This window comes from Hyperolius riggenbachi, chromosome 5 (genome assembly GCF_040937935.1).
Source record: "Hyperolius riggenbachi isolate aHypRig1 chromosome 5, aHypRig1.pri, whole genome shotgun sequence".
NCBI classification, from domain to species: domain Eukaryota; kingdom Metazoa; phylum Chordata; class Amphibia; order Anura; family Hyperoliidae; genus Hyperolius; species Hyperolius riggenbachi.
The window spans coordinates 183058259-183081434 of record NC_090650.1 but is presented as its reverse complement, the minus strand read 5'-3'; the positions used below and the strand labels follow the sequence as shown (position 1 = coordinate 183081434).

General features: G+C 44.5%; 1 protein-coding gene across 1 annotated transcript; it reads right to left on the bottom strand.

The window, feature by feature from the left end:
* Nucleotides 1–292: 292 nt before the first annotated feature.
* On the bottom strand, nucleotides 293–21792 carry SNRPD1 (small nuclear ribonucleoprotein D1 polypeptide). Its single transcript, XM_068234531.1, has 4 exons — nucleotides 21637–21792; nucleotides 21084–21160; nucleotides 3704–3895; nucleotides 293–512 (listed from the first exon to the last, which is right to left on the bottom strand). The coding sequence occupies exons 1-4, from the start codon at nucleotides 21648–21650 to the stop codon at nucleotides 436–438; spliced, it is 360 nt and encodes a 119-aa protein (XP_068090632.1). The 5' UTR covers nucleotides 21651–21792; the 3' UTR covers nucleotides 293–435.
* Between the last annotated feature and the right edge of the window lie 1384 nt (nucleotides 21793–23176).

Genomic DNA, 23176 nt, shown 5'->3' with positions numbered 1-23176 from the left:
TATCTATACACACACACACACACACACACACACACACACACACACACACACACACACACACACATATATATATATATATACACACACACACACACACACACACACACACACACACACACACACACACACACACACACACACTAGTGAACCTAACAACAACAACGCTGTCCACCTAGTATTACCCCATATCTTTAGATTATTAGTTATAATTTTAATCTAATTTTTTTACTATTTAAAAAAAAACGTTTACATTTTTAGCTCTGTTTTTAAGTAAAAACTCAAAAAAATGAGACAATTTTAACAGTTTTTAATGAAAAAAAAAAATGTGTTTTTTAGTAAACCATAGCTTGAAGGAGCATTAATTCAACAGTAATTAAATTTAACAAATCCTGTACAAAATATTTCTTGTCCTTTCGAAATTGAATCTTAATAAAACTATCGCCTTGGTCCTCCTCTTCCTCGGCCACGGCCTCTTCCTCGGCCACGGCCTCTTCCTCGGCCACGGCCTGCAACTAATATAAAAGTTTATTAGACAGTGTTCAAAAAACGAGTGACGCAAATGTAAATTCAGTAGTGGATTGCTGGAATTTTAACAGGTAGTAAGACTAAGATAATAGGAATACTGATGACCATTCATGTTTGTCCAACTCCAGTCCTTGAGTGCCATATCCATGTCAGTTTTTAAGATGTACTGAGAAGTGGAGAAATGTGTTCTACTTGATGAACCACCCCCCTTTCCTAAAACAGTCCCATCAATTAATTTGAACGGTTTCAAAAAATGTGCAAGGACCTCGGCTCTCAAGGACTAGAACAAAAATGTCTTCCACATGCAAAAAATGTACAAAGTACACTCTTTGGAAAGGCAAATACTTTTGTGAAGTTGAACCAGTTCCTATAGAACGCTATAGGGACTGTTTCAACTTCACAAAATTGTTTGTCTTTCCAAAGTATGTAAACCAACTCTGAACACTGTTAGTATTTATTATATTAAAATTTTCATTAAAAATGTAACTGCTACAAAAAATAAACTTACATAATCCCACTAAATGCAATACTGCAACATTTATATTTATTTCTAATTGTGTAGGGTATTATAATGGTAAAAAAAGCACACAAAATTATACACAGGTAAATTATGCTTAAAGTGTTCCTGTAGTGAGAAAAAGATCTACCTCAGGAGGCGAAGAAAGCCTCAGAGGCTTCCCTGTCATCCTCAGCAGATGGGAACCAGCACTCCTAGTCAGCCGTGCATGCAGGTGTACTAGCGGTTCTCCGATCAGGCACCAGTGGAAATAGCAAAGCGTGATCGGGTCTGTGCAGTAAAGTGGATCTGATTGGTATCGGCCATTTCAGCTGGAGCCTGAGCGAAGAACCGCTAAAGCACCTGCAGGCCACTGTAAATATTATTGCTGCTGTTGGCTTGGGGGCCTCAGTGTTGGAAAAAGCTGCCTGTGGAGGATCACGACAGCCTCATTAGGATACAGAGGCTTCCCCCTCCTGAGGAAAGTAACCCTTAGGGGCACTTTTTTCCTACAGGTTTACTTTAAGCATTAACTAAACACACTAGCTAACCTTAAATGATGGCCTCGAGAAGACTTGACATGTGATGCATATTTCAGCGCGCGCGTGTGTGTGTGTGTGTGTGTGTGTGTGTGTGTGTGTGTGTGTGTGTGTGTGTGTGTGTGTGTGTGTGTGATTATTATGGCTCTGTACAATTTATGGTTAATTTGCATATATTCAGCAGTGGTGCTCTGTGAGACATCTCGAGCTCACTCCAACCTGAATTATCGCAAATTCTTTCTGTTTTAGGAAAGCAAATTTTTGTTTTTCTTAACATCTTAGTAAGGGGGCTTTTAGGACCATTGTAGTCCCTTACACACTCCAATGAGTTCTGGGTCACCATGAGCTTGCTGGGGGGTGTGTGTGTGTGTGTGTGTGTGTGTGTGTGTGTGTGTGTGTGTGTGTGTGTGTGTGTGATAGCTTGAAGGAGCGTTAATTCAACAGTAATTAAATTTAACAAATCGTGTGTGCGTGCGTGTTAGAGAGATAGATAGATATAGATAGATAGCTGTAGATAGATTTTTATTTTATATAGTACATGCAAAGCTTTCTTACTCTTTCCTAGTGGGCCCTTATGCAGGGAATACATGGCGCGTCCCAGCTCGTCCCCGGGCGTGTGGATCGATTCCCGCTCATCCCCGCGGGCATTTCCTAATCTTCCGTGAGTTTCTTATTTTGTTCTCCCCGCCGGTATCGATCCAGCGGAGTATTGGACAGGTCGGAAATTATAAATCGAGTCATCAGCAGCTCGATTGATAATTTCAAACGAACCGTGTATTCCCAGCATTAGTGTCCCAATCCGACCTGCTCTTGATCATTATTTATTGTATTTATAAAGCGCCAACATATTACAACAAAAAGAGCATACAATTGCACACACCTGCTTCAACGCACAATTATCGGAATTTCATTGACCATCCCTAATAGTAACAGAACTACACATCAGGCTTTATACTTACAAGAGAAATAGAACACGTCCCTAGTTACCGTGGCTTTTATTTGGTACATCTGCTGAAGAAACGAAGTTGCAGGGCATGCTGGGTTTTCTACCCGACTTTCCTCCCCCTTTCCCCTCAGACATAACTAATGCAGCCTGATTAGCTGAAGCCTCTTTCCCTCCTTTTTTCCCCTCCCACACCTCTGTTCCTCTCTGATTGGCCAATACTTCTGATGCTGAGACAATGCACTTCTATTGAAGAGCTGGGTGGGAGTGCCTGAAGACAGAGATGCATACACAGTCAGGCAGAAACGTTATGCTGGGAATATACGGTTAGCTTCTGCCACTGATAATTTCCGACATGTCCGATCTCCCGTTTTGACGCTTGATTACTGATAGAAGGAGTGGAGAATCGAGCGACAGAAACAAATCATGTATTCCCAGCATTAGGGAGGAAATTACATCAGGATTGGCTTCAAGATAGACACAGACAAAATGGAGAATCCTAAGGATTTTCTCTTTTTTTTACTACAGAAAAATCACTAAAATAAAAATGTGGACAGTGCAATACATATGTTATACATTTTTTTTCTGAGATAGTATGGCTGACAGCTGCTCTTTAACCAGCTGAGCGGTCTGGACGAGCTCAGCTCGTCCAACACCGCCAGCGGCTGCCGCTCAGGCCCTGCTGGGCCGATTTGAATGAAATAAAAAGCAGCACACGCAGCCGGCACTTTGCCAGCCGCGTGTGCTGCATGATCGCCACCGCTCTGCGGCGATTCGCCGCGAGCAGCGGCGAAAGAGGGTCCCCCCAGCCGCCTGAGCCCAGCGTAGCCGGAACAAAAAGTTCCGGCCAGCGCTAAGGGCTGGATCGGAGGCGGCTGACGTCAGGACGTCGGCTGACGTCGATGACGTCACTCCGCTCGTCGCTATGGCGACGATATAAGCAAAACAAGGAAGGCCGCTCATTGCGGCCTTCCTTGTTTATTCTGGGCGCCGGAGGCGATCGGAAGATCGCCTCCGGAGCACCCTCTAGTGGGCTTTCATGCAGCCAACTTTCAGTTGGCTGCATGAAATAGTTTTTTTTTTATTTAAAAAAAACCCTCCCGCAGCCACCCTGGCGATTTAATCACAACGCCAGGGTGGTTAAGTTTATGTAAAAAAAACAAACAAAAAAAAACAAAAAAAAAAAAAAACCCAACTTACCAGCTTCTCTCTTTTTGGACTTAACTTTTGGTTCAACATCGACAAGTAATGTGTCCAGAGGCAAACTGTCTGGTAGAATGAAGTAACGGATATTATTGCCCCGTATACTTAAAGTCTCTAGCTGAACAGGCTCTCTATTCTTTACAGTCATCTTCACGGCTTTTAAATGTGTATTCATACTTACATCAACACCTGGAAATTAAATGGAAACAGTTACACCACTGTATGCAAGGGAGAAATAAAACAATAGACAGTGAAACATGTTATGCTGGCAATAGACGGTACGTTTGTGTCTCGATTCTGCCACCCGATCGATTCCCCAGGCAATTCTCTTATCTTCTGCTCGTTTTCCTTATCTTTTTCCATTTTCCCCCATGCGGTATCGAGCGTGGAATTGATCATGTCAGAAATTATCAATCGAGCCATCTAAATGGCTCAATCAAGCAGCACAAACGTACGTGTATTCCCAGCATTACATATACAGTATAATTCTGTACTTACTCCACCTCTGCCACTGTCTATATACCTAAACAACATTGTTTTAGTAATGAACTGTCAAGGTGGCCATACATCTTTCGACTCGGCGGTCGATCGACCAATATTGATTCAATAATTATTGAAATGGATGAAAATCTGTGCCGCCGCATGCATGCTCAAACAACAATTCAATTTTGACGATTTATGGTCGAAATTGGTTGAATGTATTGATTGGACATGCAGGGATATCTCAGGCTGACATGGTTGATCAGGTGTGTAGTGGTAAAAGCGTGCAATACTCGCGACCAACAAAAACGCAACGGAAACCCTCGGCCAACGCCTCCCAAAAAGCTTTACATGCCACCAGATGCCTGTGCATTTATACTTTACCCGTTACGCCGTCCCAGAGTGTTCGCACTGTATTTCCGCCCCACATGACTAGTGGCATATAGCACATGGGGCGTACGTGTGACGAGATGACCATTGCTTCTGACTTGGAAAAATGTATTCTAATTGCCAAAAATGAAATTTCATTGTCCAAGTTGAACTCTTGTAGTAAACTTGGGAGTGAGATGAGTGGAGAAGTCACAAAGACAAATAGATCATCTGTAGATGCAGACAATTTGTATTTTTGTCCCTTAATCGCAATCCCAGTATCTGTACCAAATAAAAAGGGTTTCAAGGTGAGGAAAAATATAATGGGGGATATTGGACAGCCTTGCCTTGTCCCATTCACTAGTATGAATGGGGTTTAGAAAGCTTCCTGGACAAAAAGAGAAAGGATATGTTTCATGTAAAATCAGATATTGTTGTGAAAAAAGGTAGGGCGGCGGAAAGAGATATTAGAAGTGCTGGGAGAACAAAAATAAATAAAAAAAAACAAAAAAAAACAACAACTTCAGAATCTAGAGACTCTGAATTGCTTTTAGGATATGAGGGATTTCTAGTGTATTAATGGGGATTTTGAAGTGTAAAACAGGTGAAGCTAGGACGCAACAGGTGAAGCTTGGCAACTGCTTCTCCAGCGTGAGCACTACCAACACAGGTGCTCCACAGGGGTGTGTTCTGTCCCCTCTCCTGTTCTCATTGTACACCAACAACTGCACCTCCTCCGCCGACTCCGTAAAGGTCATTAAATTTGCGGACGATACCACTATCATTGGGCTCATCGGCGAGGCGGGTGAACAAGATTATCGCAGCGAGATAGAGAGAATCCGCAGATGGTGCGAGGGCAACAAACTTGTCCTTAACGCAGCCAAAACGGTGGAACTGATCTTGGACTTCAGGAGACACCCCCCCACACAACAACCAATCTTCATCAATGAGATTGAAGTGTCCAGGGTCTCTAGTGTTAGGTTCCTGGGAATAACCCTAACGAGCGACCTAAGGTGGGCGTAGAATACCACCACATCCAAAGAAGGCTCAGCAGAGGCTATTCTTCCTGCGCCAATTGAAAAAATTTGGCATGCCTCAGGAGCTGCTGTCCAGCTTCTACACTGCCACCATTGAAGCTAAACTTATGGAAAGGGTAGGAGGCGCCCGGTGAACGTAATGGTATATTTACTCTATACGGTAGGTACAGCATTCAATAGGAAAATGGTGTGGTCCTACCTTCTAGATGTCCCCTCTCGGGAAGTATACAAACGGAATTTTTTTGCTTTCGAGATTCTATTTATTTTGCATACCTACCGTATAGAGTAAATATACCATTACGTTCACCGGGCGCCTCCTACCCTTTCCATAAGTTTACCAAAACCCCTAGCCTTAGGGGGAGATCCACATCGGGCACTTTCCGATAGATCAATTTTTGGACCAGCGACCAGAAACAAAGGTCGAGTGGGGACTGTACTTCCCCACAAGCGAGCACGAGCTGCCTCACCCAGCAACCCACTCTTGTGAGTATAAGATCTACTGTTTTTATTATATATTCCCGTACCAACTAACGTACTGCGCCAGATTGGGCTCCTGGACCACCTGTGCTTTCTCTTCCACTACCATTGAAGCTACCCTCTGCTCCGCCATCATTGTGTGGTACGCAAGAGCAACCGCCAGTGATAAGTGTAAGCTTCAAAGAGTTATCAGCTCAGCAGAAAGGACCACTGGCTCTCCTCTGCCACCTCTAGACCTCCTCTACACCACTAGAATAAAAACAAGGGCTAACAGGCCTAACAGGATCGCCCAGGACCTGTCCCACCCAGGCTGCCGCTTCTTTGAGCTCCTCCCATCGCCGACGCTACAGGACCATCCGCCCAAGGACCAACAGGCGTAGAGACACCTTTTTTCCACAAGCAGCCCTCCTGCTGAACTCCTGCCTCTCGTCGGCACGCTAGCCGCATTCAGATCAAATTAGTCTGGTCTAGTCACACCTGGGCCCGGGCCAGTAAATAACCCAGCTGTCACTGCTGGTAAAATCTACTCAAGTGATGAATGAAGTGACTTTATCCCTTGAGCAGCACAATACCCAAACCCGGAGGACTCTTGCAAGAGCCAACCGCACTTTGTACTGCTCCGACCCTAAAACTGGAGTTACCTGCCTGCCTTGCTTGTATTATTGCTATTGTCTTATGCCTGTCTTGCTTGTATTTTGTCACTGTCTATGCCAATCTCTGTCTTTGCTCTGTTGCCGCTGCCATGTGAACTACAACCAATTCCGGGTACGACCTCGGTCGCACTTGGCGAAATAAATTCTGATTCTGATAATGCAGAGTTGCTATTTTTGCAGATGATACAAATGCAGAATTATCAACTCTCAGGAAGATAGTGACATATTGCAGAGAAAAATTAGCATGTATAAATACATCAGAGGGCAATATAAAAGCTTAGCAGATTAGCTTTTTGTCCCTTGTCTTGTGCAAAGGACTAGAAGACATGATCTGTGCACAGAGGAAAAAAAGCCATTTAGGAAAGGGTTCTTTATAGTACGTGTGATTAAACCGGGGCTGTGGAGTCGGTACAAAAACCCACCGACTGACGTTTAGGATTCCACCGACTCAGACTCCTCTAATTTGCATATTACAATCTTGTTGATTGAAAATATGTAACATAAAATTCATCTCTTAACTGCCAACGCTTAGGAATTTTAAAAGACAACTGAAGTGAGAAGGATATGTAGACATACATATGGCATATTTATTCCCTTTAGTCATAGACAAAACTAGTCCTTGGTAAGAGTATTTGTAAAAGGTACAGACCGGAACAAAGAACATCTATCAGGCCCTAGGCAATGTAACTGTGGGTACATGTAAGAATGATGTGCAGGTACTCTGCAGGAGAATGAGGAGATTCTTCCTCTATTACACATTCTTAATGCACAATCTGAACCTGGTTTATGGGCGATAGACAACACCTCTGTGTTCAATGTGCACAACATTCTCAGTGGATTCTCTGCAGCCCTGTGGGGAGTGCATATGTAGAGTATAGTACTACTGTGTAACAAAGTAAACCTGAGACAGATGAAATTAAAGTTTTATACATACCTGGGGCTTCCTCTAGCCCCATTCAGGCTAATTTATCTATTGTATTTATAAAGCGCCAACATATTACGCAGCGCTGGACAGTCCCTCGCTGTCGTCCTCCGCCACCTGGATCTTCTGCTATGAGTCCAGGTACTTGAGCCAGTCTTGCTTAGTTTGCATGCACACACTCCGCCGCCGGGAGCGTACTACACCTGCACAGCACTGTTGCGCAGGTGCAGAATGCCCCTGGCTGTAGGAGTGGCACGTGGCCGGACAGCGCTGACTGACTGAATTACCGGGACTCATAGCAGAAGATCCAGGTGATGGAGGAGGACAGCGAGGGACTGATTAGCCTGAAGGGGGCTGGAGGAAGGCCCAGGTATGTATAACACTTTTCTTTTCATCTGTTTCAGGTACCCTTTAATTCGTAGTCAACCAAATTTTAACAACATATCAAATTATTTGATTTCATGAGCAAAGAGAGTGCATACATTTGCATAAATCAGCATCAACGCAGAATTATTTCCATCTCATTGACCATCTCTATTAGGGCTGGTTCAGACGGACGCTTGCAGAGCGTTTACAGCCAGCGTTCAGGGCTTGGTGTTAAACGCTCCCATTCAAGTGAATGGGAGCGTTTGTACCAAGCTTTCAAGCGCGTTTACACAAACGCGGCGTTTGGGTCCCGATTTTCCCTGGCGTTCAAGGAGCCCCTGGAAGCTACATGTAGCTTCCAGGGGAGGTTAACTGCGACGGCTAATGTCCCCCTAGGGGAAGAAAAAACGCGACCGCATCCAAACGCACACGAACGCTGCTAAACGCGACGCCAACGAACGCAACGCCTCCAAACGTCCATCTGAACCAGCCCTTAGAGACACAGCTACACATCAGGCTTTATTCTTACAGCATAGATGTTATTTAGTATATATAAGAGATTCCTGTGTACACATCATATATACTGTACAGTCACAATCAGATATGTATATCTGACTTTAAAAATACGGGGACTGCTTTATTGAAGCAGCACAAGTAACTACCGTATTTTTCGGACTATAAGACGCTCCGGACCATAAGACGCACCTGGGTTTAGAGGACAAAAAGCTGGAAAAAAAATACTAAGGGCCTGTACACACTGCTGCGCTTGCGCTACGCTTTTCAAATTGCATGCGCTTTTTAATCACAAGGTCTTTTGAAAAATAATGAAAATCATGACGACATGTACACACTGTAGCGATGCGCTTTTTCTATTCTCATTAGGGCTTGCGATTTAAAAATCTCATGCGATTTTGAAAAGCGCAGCAGTGTGTACAGGCCCTAAACCTGGTGGGTGCATGGTGCAGGGGTGTCTTGTGGAACTTTTCCCTCCAAGCTGGTTTGCTGTATGGTCTGCTATATTCTTTAGTCCTCTTGGTGTATCTAATATGCCAGAAACCAGTCTCTCTCACTTAGTCAGTCTATCTATCTATCTATCTATCTATCTATCTATCTATCAGCATGTAAGTGCATGATGGACAGCAGATCTCTAGGCTGTGTATGTTGGTGTTGATGTTAGTATGTGAAAGTGCAGAGTTAATGCAGGATTTGTATCAGCTACAACAAAGAAATGTATTTCTGCAAAGGCTATTATGCTGTTGTGTTTCTTTTAGAGCTGAGAGTAAGTTCTGAGTTCAGGTCCGCTTGAGACAACAGGGATTGTTAGAATTGAGCCCTGAGCTCAGATGTTATGGTGGTGCAGGTGGAGGCAAGAAGAGAGGAAGCAGGGAAATTACACTGTCCAAAGGCTGCAGGCAGAGCGCACAGGATTCATGGCAACGGGCTGAGTGATCCAGAGCCGTCTCAGCAGAAGAGTGTCAGCTGCTTTGCAGGGAGACTGGATCATAACGTCAGCCTCTCGTTCTCTCTCTGGCTGGACACAAGTATCAGAGGGCTGTTTGAAGCAGCCGAGGGCTTCAGGTCACTCATCCCTGTCACGCTACTTGCCTGTTTATGTCTGGTCACGCTTCACTTCCTTTCCTCCGATGTATATACAGAAGCACGTGGCGTCACTGACCCTGATTCCTAATAGCAGAACAGCGTGTATACATCGTGTATACATCGGAGGAAAGGAAGTATGACCAGACATAAAGCAGGCAAGTAGTGTGACAGGGATGAGTGACCTGAAGCCCTCGGCTGCTTCAAACAGACCTCTGATACTTGTGTCCAGCCAGAGAGAGAACGAGAGGCTGACGTTATGATCCAGTCTCCCTGCAAAGCAGCTGACACTCTTCTGCTGAGACGGCTCTGGATCACTCAGCCCGTTGCCATGAATCCTGTGCGCTCTGCCTGCCCTGCAGCTTTTGGACGTTTCTCTGCCTCCTCTCTCAGTGGGAAGTGCGGGTCGTGACAGGCGATTCACCTCATCTGCAAGGATTGCGCTTTGAGGGAAAAGCTATTAATTTTAAAATGCTTTTATTTTACTGGATCCGAAGGTCTCGGAGGCGGGATCATGGCTCTGCCATTGGGCCAATCACTGTGCAGTGACTGTACAGTGATTGGTCCAATGACACAGCCATCATCCTGCCTCAGAGACCATCTGGCCAGTCAAATTAAAGCATTTTAAATTACTGGCTCTTCCTAGTAGCGCAGGATGCTCTGAATGACCTCTGAGGTTTAATGTATCAAAGTAATAAAGTCTCCTCGAGTGCCGATTCAGGCTCAGCACTATGTGCTCACAATAGCCAGTGTGATCTATTGAAAATATGGGCACTCCGGACCCTACCCATGGTATATTCGGACCATAAGACGCAGTTACTTTTTCTCCCCACCTTTGGGAGAAAAAAAGTGCGTCTTATGGTCCGACAAATACGGTAATTTTGATTGGTTTATTTCATTTTTGTGGACTAAGCAAAGCGATTACTGTATATATAAATTTATGATGACTATTATCTGAGAAATAAAACATTTTATCATATTTTCTATTTTAATTACAGTTTAAATTCATTAGGAGTCGGAGCATTTTTTCCCGACTCCGACTCCAGGCACCCAAAATTGCTCCGACTCTACAGCCCTGGATTAAACTTCTTTCTCTCCCCCCCTCTCTTCCTACCACGCTGCATCAAGCACGCTCACACATACGCAGGAACTACCGCAACTGACATGCAATCTGTCTCTGATGCCCTGGCACCTCGCCTCACACAACCATTCACTGACCCTGACTCAGCAGCTGCACACTACCACATCTCAATCACGCAAGTCATGGATGCAATCGCACCCCTCACCAATGTCCGCCCACACCGTGTCAGTCGCCAACCCTGGCTGACCAAAGCTACTAAACAGTTAAAGGGGTGCTCTAGGGTAGCTGAACGCCGTTGGAGAAAAACTAATACTAATGGGGATTTCTTAAAAAAAAAAAAAAAAAAAGTTGAACAAGTTTAAAATCGCTCTCTCTTCTGCAAAACAATCATACTTTTCCTCCCTCATATCTTCCCACTTTCACAATCCGAAGCGCCTGTTCAGTACTTTCAACTCCCTTCTCCGTACACACCCTCTTCCTCCTTCTTCATGTTTATCAGCTGAAGAATATGCAACATACTTTACAGATAAAATTGCAAAAATCCATAGTGTGTTTTCCATGCAGACATCAAACTCCATCTCCACTCCTTTTGTTGACTGCTCTCTTTCCAGTTTCTCTCCACTCTCCGAACATTCGCTCTCTTCTCTTATCTCCAAATCCCATCTAACCAACTGTTCTTTGGATCCTATCCCATCACATCTCATTCCACAGCTATCCACATCCCTCATCCATGCCCTAACATCGCTGTTTAAAGAGACACTGAAGCGGAAAAAAAAAATGATGATATGATGATTTGTATGTGTAGTACAGCTAAGAAATAAAACATTAAGATCAGATACATCAGTCTAATTGTTTCCAGTACAGGAAGAGTTAAGAAACTCCAGTTGTTATCTCTATGCAAACAAGCCATTAAGCTCTAGGACTTTCAAAGTCGTGGAGAGGGCTGTTATCTGACTTATTATCTCAACTGTTGCTGTGCTGCTAATCTTCTAGTAATTATTCATAGTACACAACCAATTCACTATATCATTTTTTTTTTCGCTTCAGTGTCTCTTTAACCTATCCCTCTCCACCGGAATTTCTCCATCCTCACTCAAGAAGGCTGTTGTAACACCACTACTTAAAAAACCATCTCTAGACCCCACCGAACTTGCTAACTACCGCCCAGTGTCACTTCTCCCATTTGCATCTAAATTACTTGAACATGCTGAACTAAGTCAGTATTTATCTGCAAATTCCTTGCTTGATAAGTTCCAGTCTGGCTTCCGGCCAAACCACTCCACAGAAACAGCCCTCACCAAAGTAGCTAATGATCTCCTCACAGCTAAATCCAAAGGCTATTATTCCATACTCGCCCTTCTAGATCATTCTAGATCATTCATTCGACACTGTCGGCCACACTACTCCTACAGATCCTTTCATCTATAGGAATAAAAAGGACCTCGCTCTCTCCTGGATATCTTCCTACCTCTCTGGAAGGTCTTTCACGGTTTCTTATTCAGATCAGGCCTCCTCTTCACATCCTCTGTCTGTAGGGGTACCTCAAGGCTCTGTCCTCGGTCCCCTCCTCTTCTCCATCTACATGCACGGTCTTGGTAACTTAATCAACTCATTTGGTTTTCAATACCACCTATATGCAGATGATACACAACTGTACCTCTCGGCCCCAGACCTTAACTCCCTCCTCACACGGGTTCCCGACTGCCTGTCCGCTATTTCCTCTTTCATGTCCTCTCGCTTCTTAAAACTTAATATGAATAAAACTGAACTAATAGTCTTCCCACCATCCCTGTCCACCTCTTTGCCTGATATTACAATAAATGTTAACACGTCTATAACTTCAGTTCCCAAAGCACGGTTCTTTAGGGGTGATATTTGATTCTTCTCTCATTTATTCCTCACATTAACTCCCTAACCAGCTCCTGTTATCTCCAACTCAAAAACATAGCACGTATCCGACCTTTTCTCTCCCATGACACAACCAAAATGTTAGTACATGCTCTTATTATATCTCGATTGGACTATTGCAATATATTGCTTGGTGGACTTCCAACTAACAGACTAGCACCGCTCAATTCTGTACTGAATTCTGCTGCTCGACTTATTAATCTCTCCTCTCGCTCTTTCTCTGCTGCTCCTCTCTGTCAAGCTCTTCACTGGCTACCAATTAACGAGAGATTCAGTTCAAACTCTTAAGCCTAACCTACAAAGCTCTCCACAATCTCTCTCCTCTGTACATCTCCTCACTAATCTCCAGATACCAACCCAACCGCAATCTCAGATCTGCACACGAGCTTCTTTTATCCTCTTCTACAATTACCTCCTCACATTCACGTGTACAAGACTTCTCACGTGCCTTACCCCTCCTCTGGAATACCGAACATCCGCCACTCTCCCACCTTTGAAATCTTTAAACGCTCCCTCAAAACTCACCTTTTCCGACAAGCATATGCTCTAGCTTAGGCCATGCACCCACTAAATAACCTAATTACGCACTGCCTGCACATATACTGTATACTTCCCCCACCTCTTGTTTCTTGATTATCCAGAGGCTTCCTACTACTAAGGCAAGTATCTAAATTGTACCCCTCCTCCCCATCACAGGTTTGCTTTAACTGGCTTCCCCAAACATTGTCTTTACACTATGATGGACGCAGTGTTCTCCCCAGAATTTTTCCAGCTGGGTGGCATGAAAAAATAGCCTGGTGAGGAAGTAAGGTCACTTTATGTGGAGATGAAAGGCGACGCTGAGTGCCACTACTAGGTAGGAAGGGGCAGGGAGGACCATGCTTGGGTGCTACTCTGTGAGGAGGAGAGTAGGTGGATCATGCTGGGTGCTTTTAAATTAGGAAGTGGGTAAGGAGGATCACGCTGGGTGCTACGGGGTGGAGGAATCATGCTGGGAACTGCTGATGGGGGTAGGGAGGGTTACACTAGATCTTGTATGGAGTGGTGCTGTTACATAGTTATTTGGGTTGAAAAAAGACATACGTCCATCGAGTTCAACCAGAGGGGTGGGCATTCAGATAAGAGTGCTGACAAAGCTGGATTAAGACCAGACATGGATGTAGACAGGGTAATTAGTTTAGGCTCAGTAGCGTAGCAATAGGGGTTGCGACCACATCGGGGCCCTTGGGCCAGAGGGGCCCCTGAAAGGCCCTCCCTCAACTACAGTATTAGCTTCCTATTGGTCATGTGCTCATAATAATCACTTCTATAGATACTTTGAATAGTGGTAATCAAACTGTTCCGCATCCCCTTCTTGCACCTCTGACGCTGTAGTTACCATTGGCAGGTTTTGGTGCACCGTATCAATTGTTATGTATATAGAGTGCTTAGGGGGCCCCATTGTAAAACTTGCATCGGGGCTCACAGCTCCTTAGCTACGCCACTGCTTAGGCCCAAAGCTACACATGCCCACAGACATTTGTTATGTCCAGGGCTGTGGAGTCTGAGTCGAAGCAATTTATTTTTGGGTACCTGGAGTCAGGAGAAAATGCACCGACTCCGACTCCTAATGAATTTAAACTGTAATTAAAATAGAAAATATGATAAAATGTATATACATATACAGTAATAGCTGTGCTTAGTCCACAAAAATGAAATAAATCAGTCAAAAAAATAGTTACTTGTGCGGCTTCAATAAAGCATTTTTAAAGTCAGATATACATACCTGATTGTGACTGTACAGTAGGCCTGAACAATTTATCACCCGGGGACCGAAATCGCGATCACAGAAATGACTATTCCGTAATCGTCAAAGCGGCGATTTTCAAGCTATACCCCTCTGCAGCCAGTCCAGTAGTCCCTTGTCCCGCTGTACATAGCTTTCCGCTCTGTGCATTGGCTCTCAGTCGTGGCAGCAGCTCGCTCACTCTCTCCACCTTACTTCCGCCCAGTGTACATCCACCCTATCACGTGAGCGGGCGGCAGACTCCGCCCACAGGCTCTCACTCTTGGTGGCGGCCGACTCCGCCCGCCTATCAATCAAGGCAGCTCACGCCTCTCTCCCCTAACTTCTGCCTCGTGTGCAGTAGCTGCCCATCAGCTGAGCGGGCGGTAGACTCCGACCGCAGGCTCTCACTCTCGGCAGCACCTCCTGCCCTCCTTCACGTCATCAGCTGGGCAGACCCGCACGCCTGTCAAGAGTTTATATCACTCCTCCCTCTGCCTGTTTTGCACACCATGTCAGCGTGAGGATGCCTGACACAGACTGTGGTGTGGTGATCTGTGATTCAGTATACTGCTGCAAAGCTGTTGTCTGCTTCTGGGCAGTGGGGCAGTGAATGAATTTGTGTAAAGTAGCTGAAGCTGCTAATCCTAAACCAAAATTGTGGATGCAGGCTTGATAACTGGCCGAAGTGAAGCTTAATTGACAGGCCTGCAGAGAGAGTCTTAGGCTCCATACACACATCAGACCATAGTCTTTTGAAAATGAAAGATCACAGACCAATCTTACCACCCTTCATGTAGTATGAGAGCCATACTCTACACAGTCTTTTCTATGGAGCTGAACTCCACATCAGAAAAAAATCTTTGCAAGATGCTGCACACACAGATGCTGTACAGACACAAAAGATCAGTATCTGCAAAAGATCTGTTCCTGCCAAAAATCCATTCCTGCAAATTGCAATGATAGTCATGAGATCTGCAGATCACCATACACACATGATTTAACTGACATTCATCTGCAGATCAGATCCACCAGGATGGATTTTCAGATCTGCAGATGATTGCTTGATCTGCAGATGAATGTCAGTTAAATCATGTGTGTATGATGATCTGCAGATCTCAGACTATCATTGCAATTTGCAGGAATGGATTTTTGGCAGGAACAGATCTTTTGTGTCTGTACAGCATCTGTGTGTGCAGCATCTTGCAAAGATTTTTTTCTGATGTGGAGTTCCGCTCCATAAAAAAGACTGTGTAGAGTATGGCTCTCATACTACATGAAGGCTGGTAAGATTGGTCTGTGATCTTTCATTTTCCAAAGACTATAGTTTGATGTGTGTATGAGCCTTTAGAGAGCTAAGGAAGGACTAAGTTGCTGGCTTGCTGCTCACACAAACTAATCCTTGTGAAATTGCGAGCTGTTCCTGCACAACAGGCTACAGGAGGACTGGACTGACCCGTTCTCTGCCCCTACATCCAGAGGTGGTAAGAGACTTGAGTAACGGTCTTATCCTGAAGACGTGAACTGAACAATCCTTTGTTAGGCATGGTGCACACCAGAGGAGTTTTTCTGAGCGTTTTGAATTTTTAAATCTGCTGCTAATGTTATCCTATGTGTCTGTGCACACTGGAGCAATGAGGTTTTGTAAAAAAAACCATAGCATTACATTGGGAAGAGCTTTTGAAACCTCTTAAAAGCTCTTCCCAATGTAATGCTATGGTTTTTTTTTACAAAACCTCATTTGCTCCAGTGTGCACAGACACATAGGATAACATTAGCAGATTTAAAAACTCAAAACGCTCAGAAAAAAACTCCTCTGGTGTGCACCAGGCCTTACTGGTAAAATTTAGTGCTAAAGCTTGAGTCAGAGAAAAAAAAAAAAAAAAAGTGAATCTTATCTAAATCGCAATTTCTGCCAGAAATTGTGCAATTCGATATTTTCCTAAAATCGTTCAGGCCTACTGTACGCAGGAATCTCATATATAAAGAAATATACATACATACATACACACACACACACACACACACACACACACACACACACACACACACACACACATATATACACATACATACATATACACACACACCAACATCTAAATAACATCTATGCTGTAAGAATAAGGCCTGATGTGTAGCTGTGTCACTAATAGATATGGTCAATGAGATGGAAATAATTCTGCGTTGATGCTGGTTTATGCAAATATATGCACTCCCTTTGCTCATGAAATCAAAAAATTTGATGTGTTAAAATTTGGTTTGGTGACTATGAATTAAAGGGTACCTGAGACTGATGAAAAGAAAAGTTTTATACATACCTGGGGCTTCCTCCAGTCTCCTCCTTCAGGTTAATCCTGTCACTGTCTTCCTTCGCCACCTGGATCTTCTGCTATGAGTCCCGGTAATTCAGCCAGTCAGCGCAGTCCAGCCGCGTGCCGCTCCCACAGCAAGGAACATTCTGCACCATGCAATAGTGCTGCGCAGGTGTAGTACGCTTCCCAGTGGCAGAGTGTGTGCATGCGCACTACGCCCGGCTGGCTCAAGTACCTGGACCCATAGCAGAAGATCCAGGTGGCGGAGGACGACAGCGAGGGACTGATTAGCCTGAAGGGGGCTGGAGGAAGCCCCATGCATGTATAAAACTTTAATTTTATCTGTCTCAGGTTTACTTTGTTACACAGTAGTACTATACTCTACATATGCACTCCCCGCAGAGCAGCAGGGAATCCACTGAGAATGTTATGCACATTTAACACAGATGTGTTGTCCATCACCCATAAACCTGGTTCAGATTGTACATGATAGGGAAATTATGGATAGAATGCTGCCCGCCGCACGCATCCGAGTCCCCATAGCCGCAGACAGGAAGCTGCATGACGCCACATCCGGTTGTACAGATGGCAACTGAAAGTACCTGTTGGGGGGGATGCGAGGCAATGCGCCGATCGCCTCGCATCCGTTACACTAGTGGAAACGGGCCTTAATGCTGGGAATACATGGTACGTTTCTGAGCCATTAACAGCAATTGTAGCTGTAAAGAGTTCTGTCTCCTCTACCCCCAGCAAACAAAGTGCTTCCAAAGGGGGGCATGCCATAGAGGTGACACTGCACCAGGCACAGCATTCTACAGCACACAAAAACAGAAGCTGTCAGCCACCACCTTATCAGGGATTCTGTTGCTGGGGGTCATCAGTGGTAACAGATAACCATCTACCCTGCAATGCTGTCCTTGCTCTCCCCACAGGAACAGTGCTCTACACTCTTCCCTATCTGACTTCTGACCTGCAAGGCTGGAGCACATGCTGGGAAGTTTACTGCGGGATCTGAAGACTGGTTGGAGGAGGAGAACCCCGTCCTCTGCACTAGTCAGGCAGATCGGGGATTCACCATCTCCAGCATCGTTGACGTTCCCCACAGTGCCTGTAACTTCAGTTACCGAGCTCTCCCCACTATATCGCTCATAGGCAGGAGCTGAAGGGAGGGCAGAGATAGTGTGAGCGACAGCAGCCAGCTCCAATAACACAGCCGCTGAACACTGCATTGAGTGTGTGTAGGAAGCAAATCTGCCGCTGACTGTAATTAGTGAACACAGCTGGGCGGGAACGGAGACCAGCCGGGCACTCCGCCCAGCTAATAGGCTCTGGGGAGAACAATGTGGATGTATGAACCTAGTAGGGATTAGATAGTGAGCCCCATGAGGGACAGTTCTTGACACAATATACTCTAATGCTGGGCATACACGGCTCGTTTTATATTATCAATTGAGCTGGTGATGGCTCGATTGATATTTAACCTGTCCGATACCCCGCCAGATTGATTCTGCGCTCGATACCGGCGGGGAGAACAATGGGAGCAAATGAGACGCTGATTAGCAGAGCCCGCGGGGACGAGTGGGAATCGATCCGTGCACACGAGCGGTGACCCGCTGGCTCGATACCACCGCATTCTCGAGCCGTGTATGCCCAGCATAAGAGCACTGCAGAAGATGTCAGCACTATATAAATAAAAAAAGCAAAAAAGTACTGTTGCATCAACAAGTTTCAACAGTCCTCTTCATGACTGATTGATAGGTTAACCTTGCTAACAACAGTACTTATGGAATATCCCGTCAACCACACAGAGAAAAAAAAAATAAAAACGATGCCTAGTGAGTGAATAGAAAATTCAATTGTCTCCCCTGGCAAGATCAAAATGTCATTAGAAAGCAGAATCTCAGCTTTCCTTTACTCTGGGTCCAGAGTTATTGTGATGCACCATTCCCGACTTAGGGAGCATTGAAAGAAGGGCGTCCCTGCGCCTGGCTGCAGAGAGCAGCTAGAAAAACATGCAAAGTGGCGCATAACCGCTATAATAAGTGGTCCCTGGTGTTCAAGACTCATAAAGAGAAGATGATCTCCAATGGGTGCTAGGTACACTGGAATAGGAAGTGAACATCTGCTTCAAATGCTTTTAGAGATCTAGTGAACAAAATGAGCGAGAAGCAACTGGCTGCTGCTGTTCATCTTTTCTGATTTGTCCGGTATGCCTTTAAATGTTCTCTGCAGCATTTGGACACGGAACATCCCTCCTTTAAAGAGAATCTGTATTGTTAAAATCGCACAAAAGTAAACATACCAGTGCGTTAGGGGACATCTCCTATTACCCTCTGTCACAATTTCGTCGCTCCTCGCCGCATTAAAAGTGGTTAAAAACAGTTTTAAAAAGTTTGTTTATAAACAAACAAAATGGCCACCAAAACAGGAAGTAGGTTGATGTACTGTATGTCCACACATAGAAAATACAACCATACACAAGCAGGCTGTATACAGCCTTCCTTTTGAATCTCAAGAGATCATTTGTGTGTTTCTTTCTCCCTGCAGTTCTCATGCACTGAAGTTTCAGGCTGCTCTTTTTTCTCCTGCAAACAGCTTTGCCCTTGTCTGTAATTCTTCAGTATGTGAAAGCCCAGCCAGCTCAGAGGACGATTTATCCAGCTTGTAAAAGATAAGAGAGAAGAGAGAAGCTGCTCTAATCTAAATAATACACAGGCAGTGTGCATAGATGGGCCTGGAATGGGGAATTCATAGCAGAACCACAACACTGAAGAACTTGGCAGCCTTCCAGACACAGGCTGACAAGTCTGACAAGGGAAAGATGCATTGATTTATTACAGAGACTGTGATAGCAGAAAGTGCTGCAGTAAGCCAGAACACATTAGAATAGCTTTTGGAACTTGTAGGATGATAAAAAACAGGATGCAATTTTTGTTACGGAGTCTCTTTAAAGAGAAACTCCAACCAAGAATTGAACTTTATGCCAATCAGTAGCTGATACCCCCTTTTACATGAGAAATCTATTCCTTTTCACAAACAGACCATCAGGGGGCGCTGTATGGCTGATATTGTGGTGAAACCTCTCCCACAAGAAAAGTACATACTCTTGGCAGTTTCCTGTCTGTGAACCCTGCTGCATTGTGGGAAATAGCTGTTTACAACTGTTTCCAACTGCCAAAATAGCATGCAGCAGCTACATCACCTGCCAACAGTAAAAATGTCACCATGTAATAAATGTCAGAATGTAAATCAGGGATTTAAAAAGATTTTACAATGGGCAAACACTGACTAAATCATTTATACATAATTATTGTAAAAAATGAAGCACTTTTTTTATTACATTATTTTCACTGGAGTTCCTCTTTAACACCCCATTATTCATGAACAGTGTGTGACATGAACTCAGCGCAAACAAAAGCTGAGACTCTCAGATTTCCAACAGCAATTAGAGCTTGGGAGGAGAGAAAAATCAAATTTTCCCAGATGGCTGTCAAACTAGGGACACCAACGTCAGGTTCTCTTATATAGTCAACAGGATAAGGCACTAGTATGATTGAGGTGAACCAGTGAAAAAGTGCACAGGGAAATTCCACTAATGTGACTGGATAGACAGCACCCTCTTCAATTGCTAGGTTTCATATAGGGCAGCACAGTGGCGTAGTCGGTAGCACTCTCACCTTGCAGCACTGGGTCCCCGGTCCAAATGTCAGCTAGGGCATGGCATTTGTATGTTCTCCAGGTTCCTCCCACATGCCAAAAACATAGATAAGATTATCTTCCCCCTAAATTGGCTCTAGACTACCATAGATATAGGACAATGACAAGGATTAGATGGTGAGCCCCTCAGAGTTGGTGACAAGACTATACACTCTATAAAGAGTTGCGGAAAATGTCAGCGCTATATAAATACTAATATAGGTTGTGGTAATAATACACCCACACCATTCAAATCAACAGAATGCTTGAAGTTGTAGATATTGCTGTGATAGACTTTCTTGCTGGCTTACCTCAACCATACTAGCTCCAGGGATAATACGCAAGTGCCCTAATAACATAACATATGGTGTTACACAGTACATTATTATTTATGTAGTGACAACAATTGAAGCAGTGCTGCACAACAGTATATTTTTCTCACTTAAATGTCCCTCAGAGGGGCTCGCAATCTAATCCCTACCAAAGTCCATCATAGTCTAGGCCAATCAAGGGGGAAGTCAGTTAACTTATTTGTATGTTTTTGGGATGCAGGCGGAAACTGGAGTGCCCAGAGGAAACAGACACAGGGAGAACATACAATACCAAAATACAGAACTTTTTTTTACCTTTTTTCCCCCTATCCTATGACAAAAACACACTAAGTACACATCTACAATTAGAACATGACAGAAGTAAGCACTGGAACTTTTCTTACCTGTTATGGTACCGTGCACCTGCGTTCCATTCTTTAGCTCCACTGTGACTGTTTCGTGGCTTAATTTCATCAGAAACCTGAAAGGCACAATAATGTAATCAGATGGCGATAATGTAACTAGATATAGCTATCAAATCAAAGCATACAATATTTCCCCTATGCTTCCCCCCCCCCAATAACAATACACCATATTGTAGCAACCCACCCCCTCATAAGATACTACCGTACCCCCATCTGCACAGCCTAGTAAGCCCCCTCCAACGTAACATTCTCCCTCCCCCCACAACTACTTCCCTGACGTAAAGAAAAAAACTATTACCACGTTCACGTCCCAGCAATTCTCAATAACAATCCACAACAGCCCAACACCACCCAGCAGTCAGGCTATTAATTTCGTTTCTAAATCAAGATTATGTTATATGCACCGCAACTGTCAATTTGGCGCTCTTTGCATATCGGCCAACTATGCGCTCCACAAGGCGGTCTCTCTGTACTCCTTTCTGCCGTGCAGCACAATCCGCATCCATCCCCGGCTAGTGCCTATCTTACACACCTGACTAGCTTCATGGCTGCTAGTGACTACTCGATGTCACCTCCGTACAGCAACAGAATGTGAAAAGCAATAACGAGACGGTACAATAACGATGGCTTTTGTCAAATCCACTGCACCAGATCAACGACGCAAGCGGATGATAACCGGAAGTAAATGTACGTCTAAGAGGAAGCTAAAAGCGCCTCAACATTGTACATAGATGTGTCTCCTATATCGCGTCCGGGTGCCATTTTTTTGTAGATCTGATATAAGGTACATCATGTGAAAAATCAGTTACAAAAGTATAGCCCTGATATACTGTATCAGGGATTTTTGCAGAACACTGCAATATATTCCAAGGAGATACATTCTTTTTTACTCATTTTTCATTTCTACTTACTAGCTTTATATACGTTTAAATAAAATCCCTCCTCTTTCCTCGTTAATATGCCAAACTAGCAAGTCTAGAAAGCAAAGTTGCTGTCTCTGCTGCATGCATTTCATCCTTTTATTCATCACCATACAGTGCTAACAAACATCATATGTTTATGACAATAGGTGAATAACAACAACTGCATTCTTTTTTTTTTATTTTATCAAACATTCTTTTTATTAAAACAATTATTCCTTAATCCAATACACATGACAAAATGTACACATGATGGGTGAGCAATCAAAGTTGTATAGGGCATTAGTCTTTCACTCAATTGTGGTGACACTATATTATTATAAGATGATATGGCCCCACGCTAATTTTGCTTTCTGCAGGCCGATCCAGTTCAAGATTTCTCATAATCCTCTAGATTATTATTATTATTATTATAAGTGTCTGACCAGTTAAGTCCTTTTACAAGCCAGACTGAGTATGTCTTAAGGTAGCCATACACTGGTCGATTTGCCATCAGATTCGACCAACAGATAGATCCCTCTCTGATCGAATCTGATCAGAGAAGGATCGTATGGCTACCTTTACTGCAAACAGATTGTGAACCGATTTCAGCCTGAAACCGTTCACAATCTGTTGTGGTGGTGGTGCTGCTGCCGCCGCTCCCCCCCCCCCCCCCCCCCCGCATACATTACCTGCTCCGCCGGCGCGAGTCCTCCCGGTCACCGCTGCTCTGTCTGCGCTCTGGTCTCCAGGTCCGGCATGCTTTGCTTCTTCCTGCCCGGCAGGAAGTTTAAACAGTAGAGCGCCCTCTACTGTTTAAACTTCCTGCCGGGCAGGAGGAACTGAAGCATGCCGGAGACCAGCGCGGACACGGAGCAGCTGTGACCGGGGGTAGTCGCGCCGGCGGAGCAGGTAATGTATTGCCGCTCTATTGCGTCGGTCGTCGGGCCATCGAACGCCGCTAGCGAAGCGCTCCCTACCCGCGGGCGATCGACGGTAATTTTCCGCACGGAGCAATCGACGGGATCGGACGAAATGGATCGAAATTCGGCGTGTAGCGCGAACAATTGGCAGCAGATTCGATCCCAGTGATCGAATCTGCTGTCGAAACGGCGGCAAAACGGGCCAGTGTATGGCCAGCTTTACAGTACTGCAGATCAGGATCATCTTTAT